Source organism: Ruditapes philippinarum, unplaced genomic scaffold (assembly GCF_026571515.1).
Source record: "Ruditapes philippinarum isolate M1 unplaced genomic scaffold, ASM2657151v2 ctg14901_1_1_1_1, whole genome shotgun sequence".
Taxonomy (NCBI): domain Eukaryota; kingdom Metazoa; phylum Mollusca; class Bivalvia; order Venerida; family Veneridae; genus Ruditapes; species Ruditapes philippinarum.
The window spans coordinates 10,910-32,299 of NW_026855593.1; the positions used below are offsets into that span (position 1 = coordinate 10,910).

General features: G+C 30.1%; 1 protein-coding gene across 2 annotated transcripts; it reads left to right on the top strand.

The window, feature by feature from the left end:
- The first annotated feature begins 8,500 nt into the window (after positions 1 to 8,500).
- Positions 8,501 to 21,275, top strand: LOC132743833 (uncharacterized). Of its 2 annotated transcripts, none has more exons than XM_060732407.1 (4): positions 8,501 to 9,006; positions 16,174 to 16,267; positions 18,725 to 19,236; positions 19,909 to 21,275. In XM_060732407.1, the coding sequence occupies exons 1-4, from the start codon at positions 8,878 to 8,880 to the stop codon at positions 20,536 to 20,538; spliced, it is 1,365 nt and encodes a 454-aa protein (XP_060588390.1). In that variant the 5' UTR covers positions 8,501 to 8,877; the 3' UTR covers positions 20,539 to 21,275. The 2 variants fall into 2 exon arrangements, with proteins under 2 accessions (XP_060588390.1, XP_060588392.1); XM_060732409.1 differs by having other exon boundaries at positions 16,174 to 16,240.
- The last annotated feature ends 115 nt before the right edge of the window (positions 21,276 to 21,390 follow it).

The window sequence follows — 21,390 nt, forward strand, 5'->3', positions numbered from 1 at the left end:
TTTGATACCGTATAAAATAAGTATTTATATCAAACTGTTATATCAGTTTCAGTTTCAGTTTATTGGCAAATCGGCATATACAATATCGAACACACAACACGAGAGTACTTTTAATGATGATGATTATGGTGTTAGAGATGAAGCACTTCACATAGACAGTCTTGATTGTCCTTTCTCCTTAAATGAGGTAAAGGAAACCATTTCCAGTTTAAATCGTTTTAAAAGCAGTGATATTGATGGAAATGTAGCAGATTTTTTTATTGATTCAAACGAATTTATTGCACCATATCTTGTCAAAATTTTTAATGTTATTTATGATAAAGGTGAATATCCTGAGGCATGGAGTAAAGGAGCAATTGTTCCAATTCATAAAAAGGGTGATTATACTGACCCTGCTAATTATAGAGGGATAACTCTTGTAAATGTTGTTGCTAAGATATTTTCGCTTGTATTACGTAATCGTATTAATAAATTTTGTGAAAATGAAAATGTATTGAATGACAGCCAATTTGGGTTCCGAGATAAGCGTAGTACTGCTGATTGTATTTTTCTATTGCATGCGATAATTCAGAAGGTTTTGTTAAATAAGTGTAAACTCTATTGTGCCTTTATTGACTACGAGAAAGCTTTCGATACTGTAATACACGAAGCTTTATGGATAAAATTAGTACAGTCTGGAATTAGCTGCAAAATTATTAAAATGATAAAAGCGATTTATGAAAATGTTAAGTCGTGTATAAAAAATCATGATAATAGCTCGAATGCTCAATTTTTTGATATCTCACTCGGACTGAAACAAGGGGAACCACTCTCGCCCCTTCTTTTTATTTTATTTGTAAATGATATATCTTCTTGTATTAATTTCTCACAACTTTCTAATGATGATATAAATTTATTGTCAATGTACATGTTATTGTTTGCTGACGACATTGCACTATTTACTACCAATCCTGACAGTCTACAACTCCAACTCAACCAGGTATATGAGTATTCACGAAAATGGGGTTTGAAAATTAATGTAGATAAAACCAAAATATTCATTTTTGAAAAGAGAAAATCTAGACATAACTATACCTGGTTTAATGATAATGAGCCTATTGAAATAGTTGATTCATTTTGTTATCTTGGTATACAATTCTTTTATACTGGTTCTATGGTTAATGCTGTAAAAACTTTAAGCGACCAAGCTCTGAAGGCATATAACAATTTGTTGTCCGTGTTTAGTAGAATAAAACTAGACATTAAAACTAAATTGTCCCTATTCGACTCTCTCGTTGTTCCAATACTATTGTATGGATCCGAAGTCTGGGGAATATATAACTGCAAAGAAATCGACAAATTGCATCTCCTCTTTTTGTAAAAATAGTCCTTGTGTTCGACCTCAGACTTCCAATGCTGCTATGCTTGGAGAGCTGGTCGCTTTCCTTTATCTGTTATCTGTAAAGAACGTGCCTCTTAAATACTGGTTAAATATAATGAAATATCCAGGGTCATTAGTACATACAATATTTTTGGAACAATGTGCTTTGTTACCTAATAATTACCATTGTCTACTTGGTCATCGTCTGTTAAAAAAACCAACTTGATAGTCTTGGATATAGCTACTTATGGAATTCTCTAAACCTTGTAATGATGAATTATTTGCCAATGTTAAAAACAATAGGCTACGTGATCAGTACGTTCAAACATGGAATGATACAATAATGAATCAATCTAAAGTTATATTATTATAGAAAATTCAAATGTGTATGTTTCGAAATATGAAAAGTATCTAGATATTGTTACAAAATGAGCATCAGAAAGAAACAGAATTGTCTCGTTTTAGACTCTGTTCCCATCTTCTTGAAATCGAAAGTGGCGTTAGATATTGCAGGTTTTTTGATCGAAACCTACGAACTTGTAAACTTTGTTCACTTAATTTGTGAATCTGCAATATCATTTTTTGTCTATGCTGTCCACTCTATAGAAACCTTCGTCGAAAATATAATGTTAATTATTTCTTTTCCATGCAATTAATTAAATTTACTAGATTATTGTCTTCAAGTAATAATAGAACAATAGGAATATGACCCAAATTTGTCTATTTTATGCATATGCATTTGAGTGAAATGAAAAACTTTGCAATATTGCTGCTTCTTAGGTTCTGTATTATAATACTGTATTTGATTACATGTATTGTATTTATGTTAAATGTAAATTGTATTATCTTGGCCATCCTTTTGTATATTGTAAATGGCCAAAGGTATATTGTATATGCCGATTTGCCAATAAACTGAAACTGAAACTGGTATTGTTTTATCCAATATAATTACAAAAATACTTATGAAAAGAAAAAGAACTGAACGAAACCGATATTACAAAATTGTTTAATAAGTATATAACACCGATTTCTAATACGTGTAGTTTCAATTCTATTTTAAACTATTTGTCATATCTTTAAACGTTACGATAAAAATAGATAGGCCATATCATTCTCATATGTTCATTTATAATTTATGAAAGTGTCCTAATAATTTTGTCACGGTTTCATTTTTTTCTTGTTTAACCTTCAGTCAATATTTTCATTGGCTTATTTAATATATAATTATGTAAGCTGTTAAGAAGCAAAGTTCAATCTTCAATATACATGTATATACGTTATTAAAAAATGTTATTCATTAATACATAATTGAATTTGGAACTGCTTATAATCAAAGAAGCATCGGTCTTTTATTATAAAGATATATTTGAGACTAAATAATATTTAACATGCTTAGTTTTTTGCGCATAAGTCTAATTTTATGTGTCTCTCAGTTTAGTTAAGAATGAGATAAATTTTGTAAATACACAAGATAATTTAGAAGTGTGAAAAATAAACGTTACGTTTTTTAAAAATTAAAAACAGAAACCATTTATGCGCTGTTTGTAGAAAGTAAGAATCAAAAAAATATAGACAGGATAGATAGATATAATAGTCTTGAGTAATAAGTTGTTTCTCTGAAAAAAAACAACAACTTCTTCATCGAATCAAACATATTTTGGCACAGTATTAAATTATATAGGGGGAATACACAAAATAAAGGGGGAGAAGCGCACCCGGCGATTATCCTTAAATTTCACCGACCATTATCATATAGATATAGAAAAGAAATTAACTAGATCGTTTTCGTAAAACTTTCGTCTGAATAACCGTTTTATACAAAAAAAAAAAAAACAATAACAAAAAAAAAAACAACAAAAAACAGTTGATTAAACACTTCATTGATCACAGCTTAATATAAGATTACAATCCAACTAAAAATAAGGACAAATCGATGATGAATGGTTTCCCAAAATGCACCTTGTTAATCCATGATAATTGGTTTCCCCAATATTTACGTACTTTGTTTAGTAAATTCCGTGTTTCCTCAACGACCTTTATTGTATTAAAGGTAAGTAATAAGAATTTCAGTTTGAGTGATAATTCATTTATGTTTTGTTATTTTTATTTGTGTTTCTGTACACTTTACTTTATTTCTTAATCTAAATATAAAAATGAAATGGGTGGAGTCTAAAAGTATATTTTTATTTAGAGACAATTTTTCTCTGATGTTAATCCTGACAGTCATTAGCTTTAAATTTAGAGCTCTATTCATTTCAAACGTTACGTTTTTTAAAAATTAAAAACAGAAACCATTTATGCGCTGTTTGTAGAAAGTAAGAATCAAAAAAATATAGACAGGATAGATAGATATAATAGTCTTGAGTAATAAGTTGTTTCTCTGAAAAAAAAAACAACTTCTTCATCGAATCAAACATATTTTGGCACAGTATTAAATTATATAGGGGGGAATACACAAAATAAAGGGGAGAAGCGCACCCGGCGATTATCCTTAAATTTCACCGACCATTATCATATAGATATAGAAAAGAAATTAACTAGATCGTTTTCGTAAAACTTTCGTCTGAATAACCGTTTTATACAAAAAAAAAAAACAATAACAAAAAAAAAACAACAAAAAACAGTTGATTAAACACTTCATTGATCACAGCTTAATATAAGATTACAATCCAACTAAAATAAGGACAAATCGATGATGAATGGTTTCCCAAAATGCACCTTGTTAATCCATGATAATTTGGTTTCCCAAATATTACGTACTTTTGTTTAGTAAATTCCGTGTTTCCTCAAACGACCTTTTATTGTATTAAAGGTAAGTAATAAGAATTTCAGTTTGAGTGATAATTCATTTATGTTTTGTTATTTTTATTTGTGTTTCTGTACACTTTACTTTATTTCTTAATCTAAATATAAAAATGAAATGGGTGGAGTCTAAAAGTATATTTTTATTTAGAGACAATTTTTCTCTGATGTTAATCCTGACAGTCATTAGCTTTAAATTTAGAGCTCTATTCATTACAAACAAATTTATCATTATTGTAATTCTTATGTTCAAAACACAGTTTAAAATGACGGCAATAAAAAGTGTATTGAACCGCATCAGTAGATGTATAAATACAGCTGCGTAGCAAGCGGGTTTTTTCTATCTTTTCTTTTACTCTTTTACCGTGATTTTTCTTTAAAAACGGTGGTTTGTTTCTGTCGTGTTCGTTTAATACTGAATATTCGTTCACATGCCAATGCCATATATTTCTTATTTCACACTAAAATACACACACAAAAAATATCCTTTTAATACTGTTTTTAGTACATTTACTAGAACGATTCATATTTGCTGTCAAAATTACTGATTATTTTCACTTGTAACATTGAATGTGTAAATATTGTTTAACAAATTGATTTTATACAATAGCCGAAGAAAATCAGCAACTATAAATTATTCTCGCTGTATTGTTACAATGCAAGTTATACTACCAAAATAGTTTTTTTTATTTTCAAATGATTCATGACAAATATTCTGAACTTTTTTCTTTTTAAAAATTATGATATTATTAAAACAATGTTAAAAAGCTAAAGAATTGTAGTATACTGTAGTATGATATGATATGGTATGATATGGTATAATCTAATTAGTGACAGAACACTTTCAAAAAGTTATCATAATTACATTGGATTTCCTTTATGTGGTTTGTTTTGGTTTGTAAAAATCATGTTTTACCTTGAATATATATTTTGTTTTCTTTTTCTGGCCTGTCGGTATCATTGATTTGAGGATTTTGTTGAGGATTTTTTTTCAAATGATCACCACTTTCCAAGATTTTAATACTCAAAACAACATGATGTCCTAATATCAATAGAGATAAAATAACCTCCTATCTTATCTCAATTTTGTATTATATTTAAGTAGCAATAACCTTGCACTAATGTCCGAAGTCACATGTCTGATATAACCTGAGAATTTCGGCTCATTCCCTGCTCATTCTCATTCATAAGGGGAAAAATTATGAACGATTATGTTTGTATTGTAATAAACATGATATCGAAGATATAAACCTCTTTTTTTATTAGCCCTTACTATGGACGTCTTAGAGTAAAATGTATTAAGCAATATTACTATGCTGGACCATATATTTTTAAATTATATGACCTGTTAAATAGCAGTACCTTAAATATCTATGCATTTTTCCAATTTACCTAAAGGAAACCTTCAAAATTGTTTAAGATTTAAACTCTTCACACATATATTTTGAGATGCTGAAAATGTACTAGTGTTGTTTGTAACACTATGTATAATAGTCTTTGATAAAATAATGTTCTATTTATGTTTGCGAACCGTAAGGGCAACGACTACGCCGCAATTGCTGTAACAATACCTAGCTCTATTTTTGTCTTCAAAAACAAAAATCTATTCGAGCCAAATATGCGACGTTTTGTTAGACTTTGATTGTGACGTGGTCAGATGCCGAGAGGTCTTGAAAACTATTTACTGGTATTGGTTTATCCAATATAATTACAAAAATACTTATGAAAAGAAAAAGAATTGAACGAAACCGATATTACAAAATTGTTTAATAAGTATATAACACCGATTTCTAATACGTGTAGTTTCAATTCTATTTTAAATTATTTGTCATATCTTTAAACGTTACGAATAATATAATATAGATAGGCCATATCATTCTCATATGTTCATTTAAAATTTATGAAAGTGTCCTAATAATTTTGTCACAGTTTCATTTTTTTCTTGTTTAACCTTTCAGTCAATATTTTCATTGGCTTATTTATTATATAATTATGTAAGCTGTTAAGAAGAAAAGTACAATCTTCAATATATATGTATATACGTTATTAAAAATGTTATTCATTAATACATAATTAAATTTGGAACTGCTTATAATCAAAGAAGCATCGGTCTTTTATTATAAAGATATATTTGAGACTAAAAAATATTTAACATGCCTAGTTTTTTTGCGCATTAGTCTAATTTTATGTGTCTCTCAGTTTAGTTAAGAATGAGATAAATTTTGTAAATACACAAAATAATTTAGAAGTGTGAAAAATAAACGTTATGTTATTTAAAAATTAAAAACAGAAACCATATATGCGCTGTTTGTAGAAAGTAAGAATCAAATAAATATAGACAGGATAGATAGATATAATAGTCTTGAGTAATAAGTTGTTTCTCTGAAAAAAAAACTTCTTCATCGAATCAAACATATTTTGGCACAGTAATATTATATAGGGGGAATACCCAAAATAAAGGGGGGAAGCGCACCCGGCGATTATCCTTAAATTTCACCGACCATTATTATATAGATATAGAAAAGAAATTAACTAGATCGTTTTCGTAGAACTTTCGTCTGAATAACCGTTTTATACAAAAAAAAACAATAACAAAAAAAAAAAACCAGTTGATTTTACACTTCATTAATCACAACTTAATATAAGATTACAATCCAACTAAAAATAAGGACAAATCGATGATGAATGGTTTCCCAAAATGCACCTTGTTAATCCATGATAATTTGGTTTCCCAAATATTACGTACTTTTGTTTAATAAATTCCGTGTTTCCTCAAACGACCTTTTATTGTATTGAAGGTAAGTAATAAGAATTTCATTTTGAGTGATAATTCATTTATGTTTTGTTATTTTTATTTGTGTTTTTGTACACTTTACTTTATTATATTTTCTTAATCTAAATATAAATATGAAATGGGTGGAGTCTAAAAGTATATTTTTATTTAGAGACAGTTTTTCTCTGATGTTAATCTCTGACAGTCATTAGCTTTAAATTTAGAGCTCTATTCATTACAAACAAATTTATCATTATTGTAATTCTTATGTTCAAAACACAGTTTAAAATGACGGCAATAAAAAGTGTATTGAACCGCGACAGTAGATGTATAAATACAGCTGCGCAGCAAGCGGGTTTTTTCTATCTTCTCTTCTACTCTTTTACCGTGATTTTTCTTTAAAAACGGTAGTTTGTTTCTGTCGTGATCGTTTAATACTGAATATTCGTTCACATGCCATTGCCATATATTTCTTATTTCACACTAAAATACACACACAAAAAATATCCTTTTAATACTGTTTTTAGTACATTTACAAGAACGATTCATATTTGTTGTCAAAATTACTGATTATTTTCACTTTTAACATTGAATGTGTAAATATTGTTTAACAAATTGATTTTATACAATAGCCGAAGAAAATCAGCAACTATAAATTATTCTCGCTGTATTGTTACAATGCAAGTTATACTACCAAACTAGTTATTTTTTATTTTCAAATGATTCATGACAAATATTCTGAACTTTTTTCTTTTTAAAAATTATGATATTATTAAAACAATGTTAAAAAGATAAAGAATTGTAGTATACTGTAATATGATATGATATGGTATGATATGGTATGATATGGTATAATCTAATTAGTGACAGAACACTTTCAAAAAGTTAACATAATTACATTGGATTTCCTTTATGTGTTTTGTTTTGGTTTGTAAAAATCATATTTTACCTTGTATATATATTTTGTTTTCTTTTTCTGGCCTGTCGGTATCATTGATTTGAGGATTTTGTTGAGGATTTTTTTTCAAATGATCTCCCCTTTCCAAGATTTTGATACTCAAAACAACACGATGTCCTAATATCAATAGAGATAAAATAACCTCCTATCTTATCTCAATTTTGTATTATATTTAAGTAGCAATAACCTTGCACTAATGTCCGAAGTCACATGTCTGATATAAATGAGCTGTATATTTGAAATAAATGCGTTCATTATCTACATGCACTTATATATGAAAAATTGAGAAATATTGTTTTTTTTTTTCATTTTTCGTTTTATCACTGTAAAAATTTATTTTCCTCTGTAGTGAAACCTTTATTCCATACTTTCACTTGTGTCCTGTCAGACTGCTATCTTCAAAATTCAACCAATTCACAAAATTACGCTTGAGACAATTTTTTCCATGCGTAGTACATGTAAATGTCCAGACTATAATTGGATGATCAATTTCTTCTTTAACTAACTTTATTTGAAAATAACTTCCACGAAACATATCCATATCGGTACCCTCATGTGCTCGTGTACAGGGTATAATACCTATCTCTGCGGAAAACAAATTAGGGGACATACACCGATTCAGTAAATGTTTATTCTCTACTGATAAAAAGTGGTGTGTTGAGTGAAAAAGAAGTAATGTGTTCATTTTTACTTTCATAACTTCACAATAAGCTACACAATACACAATATCGCGATGTTTTGCCACGTGCACCACCTCAGCATGTTTTGTAGGCCAAAATGAACCAGTGATTTGAATATGTACATTTATAACACAGATCATCGAAATGGCTAAGGTTTTACTGAGAGGCCAATTCCAAATGATACAATGGAAGATTGATTAGCCACAACAATGTCATGTGCATCAAAGATGGTAAAACAAGCTTTAAAGATATTTGTTGTAAAAATGAATTTCATTTTTACTCGTTTTACAGGTGAATTAAAAATATGGAATCTTGTGGAGTATTAAAGGCATGCAGAAACAGGATGAAGGCAGTGACTGGTGTAAAGCATTGCTGTATTACAGACGTACACGCACCTGAAAATGCAGAAAAAGATAATTACGTCTTGTACAAGGTTTGCTTAAAGTAGATTTATATAAAGTACATTTAAAATTTCACTTTTCGAGGGAAAATGTGGAGGTATTGATATGACCCAGTCGTCGACGACGAGTTGGCGTAAATTAAAGTCATTGGTTACGTTTTCATCTAGTATGTTTACTTCTTTCACTACTTACAAAGACAACATTTAAACTTCATTTTCAGATACTTGAAGATGAGATATACAGATCACACTGATTTAAAGTCAAAAGTTTAAATGTCTAATCACTGTGACTTTTGATAATTTCATTTACTCAGAAACAACTAACGCTTATTTCCTTTAAACTTGGTTTACTAACCTTTATTATAAGGTGATGCGATATCACAAGGGCAGATAATACTAAAGTTATATTTTGCAAAGTTTATTTGTCTCGACTTTTTCGGAAGAAAAACAATCGAGATATTGCTATAGTCATGTCGCACATTGCCATCTGAAAACTTTAACGTAGGATATTTTTGTAATAAGGAGGCTTATTGATTTTGTAGCATCTATCCTTCCCATCCGGGCTTACATTTGAATACTTATGTAGGTAGCTAATTGTACTTTCTCTTTGATGTCATTCATTCCGTGAAAGAAATTGTTCCGTACTTCACTTCAGTGTCAAAATGACGATGTGTTGCACGAAATGACCAGGTCCCTAGCTCACACCTTTAGATCACAATTCATGATAACATTTTTGTTTTGGTAAAAACTTCTTTATATTCACGTCGGGTCATCAATACGTAATTCCTCGATGGGTATGAAAATTATTTTTGCATTAATGTGTTAAACCTAATGAGTGTCGCATGTATGAATCACCTCCGTAATCCCAAATGGCAAAGTCACACGTATATTCCAAAATCATGTTACGAATTGTAATGCGATAATTGTAAATATATTGTCTTCTTTTATGCATAGCTTTGTCATTTACAGATAATAATTATGCATAAATATGCTGCTTATTAAGATGGTAGGTAATTAACAAAAGTTAGCTCAGATAATGTCCAGCTTAGGTTTGAATTTTGGTCATCTTCGGTGAAATGCTTGGTCAGATAGCAAAAATATGGAAAAATCATTAAACTCATATTTGGAAAACTAAAAAAACTAGTAATGTGTCCATAGGACACTAATGCCCCCACACGCCACTGTTTTGTCAATCTTATGACTCTAGGTCAAATTCTTTTTGAGCTACATGTGCCACAAGTTGAAAACTAAAAATCAACAAAGAGCCATAATTCTGTTAAATTTGGTCGCAGCAAAAAATCCTTCCTTTACTACGATCTACACATTAAGGTTGTTAATCCCTGGAAGTTTAAGCAAAATCTGCCATCCGGTTTAAGAGGAGTTGCATTCACAAAATTTCTACATAGTATATAGTGAAAAAATCAACAAAGGGCCATAATTCTGTAAAATTTGGTCGCAGCGAAAATTCCTTCCTTTACTACCATCTACACGTTAAGGTTGTTCATCCCTGTAAGTTTAAAGACATTTCTACAGTTTTATGAAAAATTAATCCTTTCATAGAATTTTCTTAATTTTTTGTATGATGAGTAAAATTTAATGACGAATTTAAAAAGAAAAAGAAAAATATATGTTGACGTGTTGGATTTCTTGTAAAATGGCAGTTTCCATGGTAACCGTATATCTAAAAACTGTCAAAATAGCCTAACTGGTGTTATAACGAATAGAAAAATGTATAAGATAGCTTTAAAACACACAACGAGCATTGTTTTAATGCAAAGATAACCTTATCTAAATGATTCTGTATGAAACAAAATGATAATCTGATCATATTTCTTTAAAAAAATGAGTTTTTCCATGTTCCTCAACTGAAGAAAAATGAAAAAATAAACAAATGACTTCTGAGAATAATTAGAGATATTGAAAAAAAAGTTTCATAGAAATTTCTTACTTTTTTGTATATTGTGTAAAATTTAATGACACATTTCAAAAGAAAAAGAAAAATATATGTTGGGCGTGTTGGATTTTTTGAAAAATGGCAGTTTCCATGGTAACCGTATATCTCAAAATTGTCAAAAATAGCCTTGTGTTTATAATAATGTATAAAATAGCTTTTATTACATTCACAATAAAACATAATTTTTATACAAAGCTTGCTTTATCTTAGAGTTCTGTAATAAAACAAAACGATAATTGGAACATATTTCTTTAAAAAAAAATGAGTTTTCATGCTTTTTAACTAAACAAAAAATGAGAAAAATAAACTTTTTAATTCTGTAAAAAAAATTAAGCTATCAAGAAATTTTTTCAATAGAATTTTCTAACATTATTGATATATCAAGTAACATTTTGAATGGTGGATTCAAAAGTTAGAAATAAAAAAATATATATTGACGTGTTAGTTTTTTGTAAACGGGCAGTTTCCCATGGTTACCGCATATGCCAACTGTCAAAAATTAGCCACGCTTTCCTTAAGAAAATATCAGTGTTATACTAAATAGTATTATTCAAATATACAACAAAAACATGTTGTAATTAAAAAATTCTTTTTCTTTTGATATTATATTTAAGTAAATGATAGGGGCGTCAGCGTTGGCCGAGTGGTTAAGGTTCGTTGACTTTCAAAACGGCACTTGCCCCTCACCGCTGTGGGTTCGAATCCCGACAGGGCTTTGGGATTCTTTCATTGTGAGGAAGCTATCCAAAGCTGGCTTACGGAAAACGTCGGTGGTTCTTCATCAGGTGCCCGTTCGTGCCTGAAATAATGGCACGGAAGGGCACCTGAGGTCTTCTCCACCAGTAAAAGCTGGAATGTCGCAATATGAACTCTAACTTGTGTCGATTGTTGACGTAAACCCAACAAAACAAGTAAATGATACTGAATATCTTTTAAACATATCTAGGGACATTATTATTTTTTTTCACTCGACTAACATAATCCGAACAGTAAGCAAGTAATTCAGAAATTTACAAAAGAAAATAATGAAATTCGAACACATTCTTAGAATATTAATTTGTTTTTTTTTATTCAACCACTTTTAAAAATATATCATTTTTTAACTTTCTTTACCCACGTTGTTCTGCCAGTAATCATAGTCGCGACGCACTTTCGTACTATACACAAGTGGGTGGGTAACGCGCGCAGAATTTTCATTAATACTGTCTTACTAATGCTTGGTGGAGAAATCCTTTTATGTGATGTTGTCTAAACGACCTCTTAAATTCTTTTGAACCGCATCTCCTTTTGAACATTTAGAAATATATATTCTGTATTATGTACTCATTATTTGCTTATAGCCGAAATTTAAACACTTATCCGAATACTATTCAACTTGACCTTCATTTGAAGAGTAATTATCCGTGATTATCTCTCTTGGAAGCGCATAACGATGCACATAGAAAACTACCGAAAACGTCTTTAAGCAAAATCTGCCATCCGGTTTAAGAGGAGTTGCGTTCACAAAATTTCTACATAGTATAGTGTGAAAAAATCAACAAAGGGCCATAATTCTGTTAAATTTGGTGGCAGCAAAAATTCCTTCCTTTACAACCATCTACACATTAAGGTTATTCATCCCTACAAGTTTAAGCAAAATCTGCTATCCGGTTTAAGAGGAGTTGCACACACAAAATTTCTAGATAGTATATAGTGAAAAAATCAACAAAGGACCATAATTCTGTAAAATTTGGTCGCAGCAAAAATTCCTTCCTTTACTGCCATCAACACCTTAAGGTTGTTAATCCCTGGAAGTTTAAGCAAAATCTGCCATCCGGTTTAAGAGGAGTTGCGTTCACAAAATTTCTACATAGTTAATAGTGAAAAAATCAACAAAGGGCCATAATGCTGTTAAATTTGGTCGCAGCGACTGACGGATTGACGGACGGACGGACGGACGGACAAGTGCAACGCTATATGCTCCCACATTGTGGGGGCATAAAAATGCTCCTCGCGAAGAATAAACATATTTAAAGATATTTTGTGTTTCGCATTGTCTAGTTAACTTCTATTTAGTTTGCGCAAGTTCTAATGGATTTCAGGTGAGCAATCAAGGACCATTATGTACAGTAACAATGCCTTTGATGCAAATCAAATGTCATCAAGTTGGTAGATACATTTATGTATATATTAGGCACATGTATGTTGATATATAGTAACCTTGACCTTAAGGTTATTATGACCACCAATGCCAAATTATCGAATTTTGTCTTGTGATAACTATCTTCACATTTTTACAATCGCGATTAATACTATGACAAAAATATACTAGTTGCAAAACTGACATGTTGTATTATTAAAGTTTGACCATGACCTCAAAGTGACATTTGCCTTATTGGTCAATTTTGTATTTTGCGTGAATTATAATAACTTTGTAATTAATGATGGATAAATCTAATTCGTACTGGAACACAGCAACGCTTATGGCAATACCATCTTGGTAAATAATATACATTTTATAAATATCAATCTGACCACATTTCAGATATACTTATTCCTGTCTTGTAGATCTGATGACGACCATATATGTTTCGACTTCTTTATAATTCGGACTCTACAAGAAAGCTGTTTTAAGTCATGCAATTAAACCTGTTTTCACACATTGCATTGAAAGAAGTATCAAAATACCGTTATCCGTAAATGTTAGATCCTTATGCGTAGCGTAATTTATCAGCTGATTTTGATTACATTGTGTAAATGAGCTATATTCAAAATCAGATGTGATATTATAATTATGTTTCACACAAGAAAATTATGTTTTCTTAAAAATATACATTGCAACAGAGTTTTGATTTTTATATTTTTGATTAAGAAGGAAAAACGAGCATGGCCCCGCCTGGCAATAGCTCTTGATTGCAACTCCTTTAAACGATATGAAGGTCTAAACTATGCTAAATATTTTGACCAATGTTTAAAGGAAAGATCCTCTTAAAACATACGAAATGAAACAGTTCTATGTGTAAGACACTTGAAGTAGGTCTCATGTATTACAGTTTTAAGAAGATTTTTGAAAAAGTATCATAAGAAACAAACATCATTAGTTTATAACTTTGCCTTGTATAGGAAAGTGACTTGCCTGAGGACCTATCAATCATCCCTTTTTAATGATATGACCATCTTATGTTCGTTTTACCTAAGCATTAAACACTTGTATTTATGCTGTTATCCATGGTTTCTTGACCAACCTTTCTTAAGGAAAAATTTACAGATATGATTCTTGGGTTAATTTTTAGCTCACCTGACCACGTAGTGGTCAAGGTGAGGTATAGTGATAGGGCTATGTCGGCGTCCGTCGTCGTGCGTCGTCAACAATAGGGTTGTTAACAGTTTATCAGTCACAGTTTTGATTGGATCATTGTCAAACTTTGTCAGGATGTTTGTCTCAATGAAAAACAGATCTATTTCGATGATGGGTCATTTCGGATCAAAAACAAGGTCATAAGAGCTAAAAATAAAAAAATTGCTTGTTAACACTCTAGTGGCTGCAGTTTTGATCCAATTTCCCTGTAAACCAGTCAGGAAGGTTGCTTTGATGATTTCTGTGTTAACTTGGAATATGGGTCATTTCAAGTCAAAAACTAGGTCACAGGAGCTAGAAATAGAAAAATCTTGTTAACACTCCAGTGGCTGCAGTTTTGATTTCAATATTCTAGAGATTTGTCAGAATTTTTTTTAATAATTTCTAATTCAAATTCGAAGATGGGTCATCTCGGGGTCAAAAACTAGGTCACAGGAGCCAACGATAGTAAAAGCTTGACAACATTCTAGTGGCTGCAGTTTTGAAGCAAATTTCCTGGAAATTTGTCAGGAAAAATTGTTTCCGGTCAAAAACTAAGAAATAGAAAATCGCGTAAACACTCTAGTAGCTGCAATTTTGATCAAAATATTCTGAAAATTGCCAGGAAAGTTGTTTTGATGATTTCTATGTCAAGTATGAATATGGGTCATCTGGGATCAAAGGTCACACTGCCCAAATATGGAAAACCTTGTTTAACCTTGTTAACACACTAGAGTTCACATTTTTGACTCCATTGTCATCAAACTTGGTCAGGATACAGACATTGCTTGGATGTGGTTGATGGGTCAGGGGAGCCATCTAAGGCTATCATGGCCCTCTTATTTAATGTGACTTAATGATCCTAATAATGACTTTTCTAGCCATTGATCAATCAAATTACATACTCTTTGCTAGAACATAACTTTGCTGATAAAGCTGAAATGCAAGTTTTGATCATTTTCATGATATAAAGAAAACTGCAAATAAGAAATTTGAAATAATAAAGAGGCGAATCATTTTCAAAAAGTTTATAAAAAAAGTATGAACTATAGACCGTTTGTTGATTACCTTTCAATTTCAATTACTTTTGCGGAATTTTAAATACTATGCTCATATTTGGGTATACTATTTTCATTGCAGAATTTATTAAAATCTAGTAAATTCTTTCTGGATTTTTCTAATTTGAATAGGTAGCTGTATTCCCTATTACTTGTCAAATTCAAATGGCATATTCTTAAAAAAAAAGTACCACTTTTTTTAAAAATAACATTATGTCGTCATACTGTGATTACCTGTAGTTTGTAGATTTTAAAACGTAACATATTATATTGTGTGTATTCAAAGGAGACTGAACAGTATGTAAAGTATTTGATTAGTTTTTTGTTTAATAACAGATTTGAGCATATTTATCTCTTTAAGTAAAATTATGTACGATTGCAAAAAAATGACAAAATTAAGAAATTTCTTGTTTCGGAATAGAGAATTCGCCGATTGTAATAAAACTGATTTTCAATGAAGAAAATTTGATTATATCAGCACTACATCAGCAGTAATTTGATCCGATGTTTATTAGATATTTTAGACAACTTTTCTCAGAAAAAAACGACAACAATCTAATATTGTATGAATAAATAGATGATATTCAAGTGTCTATTAAAATCCTGTTTAAATAGAAAAAACTTGAATTTTGTGTTTATCACATACTTTTCCTTTTTTAACCATATGATTGTGTGTGTATTGGCAAAATTTAGAAGAAAGGAGTCCGGCAAAACATCAGTGAAAATACGAAAAAAAATATGTTGCATTGCAGTGAAAACAAATGTTTACTGGGAAAATACGAAAAATAGAAATACGCATTTTTTTCATCGATTTTTCTCAATATTTCATTAATAAGTATATGATAAAAACATTTATTATTTTTATGTTGAAGGAGATAAAAAGACCTGCGGTAGACTGTTTTCAACAAAAACAGTTAGAATATGGAAAGGCTGAGTCAGGTATGTTCATCAAAAGGCTTAAATCAGGTACATTATAAATATTATGAAATTGAAAAATCAGGTAAATTATAATTAAAGAATATGAAAATACTAAGTTATAGTAAATCAGATATATTACATAGAATATGAAAAGGTTAAATCAGGAATAATATATAGAATATGAAATGACTACAGCAGGTACATTATAAAGAATATGAGAAGGATAAATCAGGTAAAATATGATTATAGAATATGAAACTACTAAGCTATAGTAATACAGATATGTTACATAGAATATGAAAAGGCTAAATCAGGTATGTTATATAAATTATGAAAAGGCTAAATCAGGTATATTAAATAGAAAATGAAAAATCAGGTACATCTTATAGAATACGAAAATGCTTTATTTGATATGTTATATAGAATATGAAAAGGCTAAATTAGGTATAGTATTTAATACAAGAAAATGCTAAAGCAGGTGCATTATAAATAATATGTTTAGGATACATCAAGTAGATGATAATTGTAGAATATGAATATACTAAGTTTTATTAAATCAGATAAATTACATAAAATATGCAGAGTCTAAATCAGGTTAGTAAAATAAAATAATGAAAATGCTAAATAAGGTTTATTAATTTTTCATAGAACCCGAAAATTCCTAATGTTAGTCAATAAGGTGTGTAATATAGAACATTAAAAGCTGAATCAGGTATGTTATATAGAATACGAAAATGCTTGCTGTGGTATGTTATCTAGATATATGAAAAATGCTAAATATGGAATTTTATATAGACTATTAAAAGGCTAATTCTAGTACATTATATAGATACGAAAATGCTAAATCAGGTATGATATATAGAATAATAAAATGTCTAATTAGGTATGCTACACAGAATATGAAAAGGCTAAAATAGGTATTTAATATACAATATAAATAGGTCAAATTATTGAAGTTTACTAAACTTTTCATACATGTTGATTGATTTTCATTTCTATTAAACGTACCTGTGCTGGCTCAGGGTGAGCTTATAGGCTCGCTGATTGTCACTGTCAGTCATCTGTCCATTTCTAATTTTAACGCTTTAGTGTTTACATATTTGCATCAATTTTCTCCGAAGTTTGTCAGGATGTATGTCCCAGTAATTGCTAAGAAAAGTTCGAACATTGGTCATCTAGGATAACAAATAGGTCAAAGGAACCAAAATAAAATGTTGTGAACACTCTAGAGACAACTGTTTAGGTCCATAATTATATCCAAGAAATTGGTCAGAAAGGTTTTTTTTATAATTTCTAGCTTAGCTTTTAATATGGATCATCTGGGGTCAAAAAGAAGGCCACAGAGCCCAAATATAAAAAACCTTGTAAATACTATAAATATAACATTTTCATACCAAATATCCTGGAAATTTGTCAGCATTCCTCAAAATTGAATATTGGTCATGGTCAAACACTTGAATACACTGCTTAAATATGAAGACAAAATTATCAGGAACGTTATATCAGTTTAAGAATAAGACCATATTTAGGAGCCCTTATAATCAGGTGAACATTATAATGGTCATCAATGGCCGCTTGTTTTATTTTTATAAGAGTTTGATTCAAACATTGACAAAATTCATCAATTTATAAATTTGATTCATACTTTAATAACATTTTATTTATGAATTGGATTCATCCTTGTCCTACACAAAAGATAATTATCTTGAGACAAGCTAAGTTGAACCTTTTGTATAATTAAAACATAACTGAAGCTTGGAATGACCGTTATCTTTGACTTACACTTGATTTACACATTAATAAATGGACATTGTGGGTGATCTTAATATGACCTTTGTCTTAAATTTACCATGAATCTTCTTCATAATCTTTTAAATTTAACATAAGTGATTAATTGACAGGTTTGTTCACACATAGAATAAAGACTATTTATGACAAACTGAAATGTTGAATAATCTAAATATAACCTTGATATTTAAATGAGCTTAACCCTACAGGTCACCATTATTATGTTGTGTAACATTTTTAATTTCATTGAGAATTGACTCATACGTATTGAAAATTTTGAAGTTCTTATAAAACAATGTGACAATATTTATATATTACCTTGACCTTTAAATTACTTGGGCCGTCAAGGTAAAAAAAGAGATTTTTTCCCGGATCTTAGTAGATTTCTTATTGGACATTACAACACTTTTGTTTAATGATTCAAATGAGATATTGACCTTGTGACATAGCAGTAGTAATGAATAATGTAAATAAGACCTTAAAATGAATATTGCCATTAATGTCAAATTGAATTGTGCCATAACTGTGTAACTTTATCATGACTTTTGTTATTTGATTCATATTTGGACAAAAGAGTACTTATGACAAAATCTTCATTTTACAATGTCAGAGAACTCCATAGAAAAACCCTGTTTGACAATTTTTTTCATGAGGAAATCTTATGTTTAGTTTGTTTACAAGTAATTCTGATTTTATGGGCTGTTCAATGAATTTCAGGTTGCTGTTGTCAATTGATAGATTTTATCAGCAGTGACATGTTTAAAGCATCTGCAAAATCTTTACATCAGGAAGAGAGAATGCAAGAGGAGTTGGAGAAAAATGAAATAAAGTCAATGTCAGAAATTTTCACAAAGAACGGAGATCCAATTAAATTTATTTATATCACTGCAGAAACAGGGTCTGGTAAGAGTACTTTTTGTAAAAACTTGTTTGACTGTCGGTGTAGGGCACACAGTGGCGGACACAATGACGAGTTGATGAAGATGAAGAAATTTGATTTCATGAATAGTCAAAGTATCGAAGAAATGCATGAAACGCAATATGATAAGACAAAAATTGTGTTCAAACTTCTGGAAAATGATGCTGCAAAGATTAATGTAATACCTGATGGTTTAGATGGATGGTCTTTTAACAGGGAGACTAGAAATGACTTCCAGGCAGGCTTTCCCGAACACAATATTACCATTGTTACAACATCACGACCCGGGAAAATTCTTTACAGTTTAAGAGTAAGTTATAAATTATTTCTTATAATTGGTTTTATTGATAGTAAGTAATAGAAAGATTAATCAGTTAACTTAAAGGGTTTGATGAATGTTAGAAACACATGAAAAAGAAATGTTGAATTAAATTAAAGAATCAAAATAATCAGAAGATCCTAGTGAGTATGAAAGAAAGCTTAACGTACAGTCTCTGGTAGGCCTGAAACAGGTACCTATTATGCTGAAGCTATTGATTTGTCAGAGGTGTACTTTTTATACTGGTATGTTAAAACTTCACATACCTGAAACAGTTCCCGAAATACAACAATCGATCCTTCGCAAATATCATCATGATGACATGTCGGTTCTCTTTTATGAGCCTATGCGAAAGATACATAAACAAATATTGGCAACGCAACCAAAGGAAGTCAAAAACCTTGCAAAGCAAAACGCACAATGAACGTCATAAAATGTCATGCATGTAATTTTCTTTACCAATGAAGGTATCGCTTTTCAATTTGGCACTGTTTGTTAAGCACTTTTAAAATTGACCCAATTGCATTCATAATTGAACACCCCTCATACTTTGATATTATTTGTTTATTATATTCTTATAATATAATATTTTTGTATAATTGATTGATTATAGATTCTAGATTTTAGTAGTATTGGTATGATTTCTTTTTTTCAATACTTTAGCCTTTGAAGAATATAGAGACCAACCTATACCCTCTTACAAGTGCTAAATATATTCAACCAGCGTTTGGAGATTTCATTGGAAAGGAAATAAATTTAGACACAGCATTTTGCAGTATTACTGTTGACCAAGGTATGTTTTCTTCATTTCCTCCAATATGTACAAACAAAAAGAACATGATGAACACAAATTTGTATCTTTCTCTTCGGTCTCTTAAAACTTTAGACGAAAAAGCTGATAACTTAGTTATTCAAACTGATCCTTTATATACTGCAACCTACCTTATACAAAGTTTTACACAGCATATTTTAAGACCTCATATCGACACCATCGCTGAACATGACAGCCACTTTCTTAAAGTTACTTTTCTAAACAAAGGTATTGATTTCATCGATTTACCTAGTATTTTTCGTGATAAACGCTTTACCGACGCGATTCCTAAATATTTCAAAACTTCTGAGATTCCAATTATTTGCTGTAAATTTAAAACACTTGTCAGAAATATCATATTCAATTATAACAAAATTGTCTTCCACCTAGAGTTGAGTCTAATACACCAACTAGTTGCAATTGAGACTGCAAAAAATTCTAAATTCTGTATTTTGGAATTTTGGCCATATAATCACTGGTGATTTTGATATAATAAACGACAAGACAATCCGTAATTTATTTCTTAGGGGACCAAAATATAGAATTCCTTCCGATATAGATTTTAGTACTTGTCGAAGTCAGATAGCTGAATCGATCGAGGACTTTTCAGTAAAATGGTGTCGCCGCGAAAATGCTGACAGCAATGCACTTAATACATTTGAAACATAATATTGTTACGAAAACTCTTCTACTTTTTGTGAAAAGCTTTGTTTTATTCACTCTTTTCTCTTAAAAGTCAACCATTTCTCTATGCTGGTATAATGAACAAGTCTAGTCCAAGTGAAAGCAGGATTATATTTATTGCAGTAAATCAAAATAATGCATCATTTTATTTTCTATCAACAGTCAAAACCAAAGTAAAATTCTTAACAACTTCAACAAATACATTTCTTCAATTACTAACTAACTCCAACTCAAAAACCCAACTCACTCCAAAACTCCTCAAAAACCTCAAAACTAACCTGTTTGCGCAGCTAGGGTGGTGTGCAAAAGTAGACTGTTGCGCGACCTCTTATTGCGCGACCTCTCCAGTTTTGCACACAACTCATTGCACGACCTGAATGTTGCGCGACCTTTTAAAATGCTGACAATGCCTTAACAAAATGTTCAAAATGGCCTGCAACTGGTTCAGGTATACAGACTGTTGTACAATACAAACATTAGTACAAAAATACATAATAGTTATATAAATTTACATGTTTGAACACTCAATAGGATAATTATTATCTGTCCAATAATGCATCTTAATAGTGCAAAATATACTTGCAGTAATAAAGATATATGTACTATATATGGCTTATAAGACCAATACACTTACTATTGATTGACATTTC

What these genes read in the sequence shown, in the direction of transcription:
- LOC132743833 (XM_060732407.1), top strand. Translation starts at nt 8,878, where the DNA reads ATGGAATCTTGTGGAGTATTAAAGGCATGCAGAAACAGGATGAAGGCA. An exon ending in ATAATTACGTCTTGTACAAG is followed by an intron (nt 9,007 to 16,173) that starts GTTTGCTTAAAG and finishes TTTATGTTGAAG; the next exon opens with GAGATAAAAAGACCTGCGGT. An exon ending in CATCAAAAGGCTTAAATCAG is followed by an intron (nt 16,268 to 18,724) that starts GTACATTATAAA and finishes AATGAATTTCAG; the next exon opens with GTTGCTGTTGTCAATTGATA.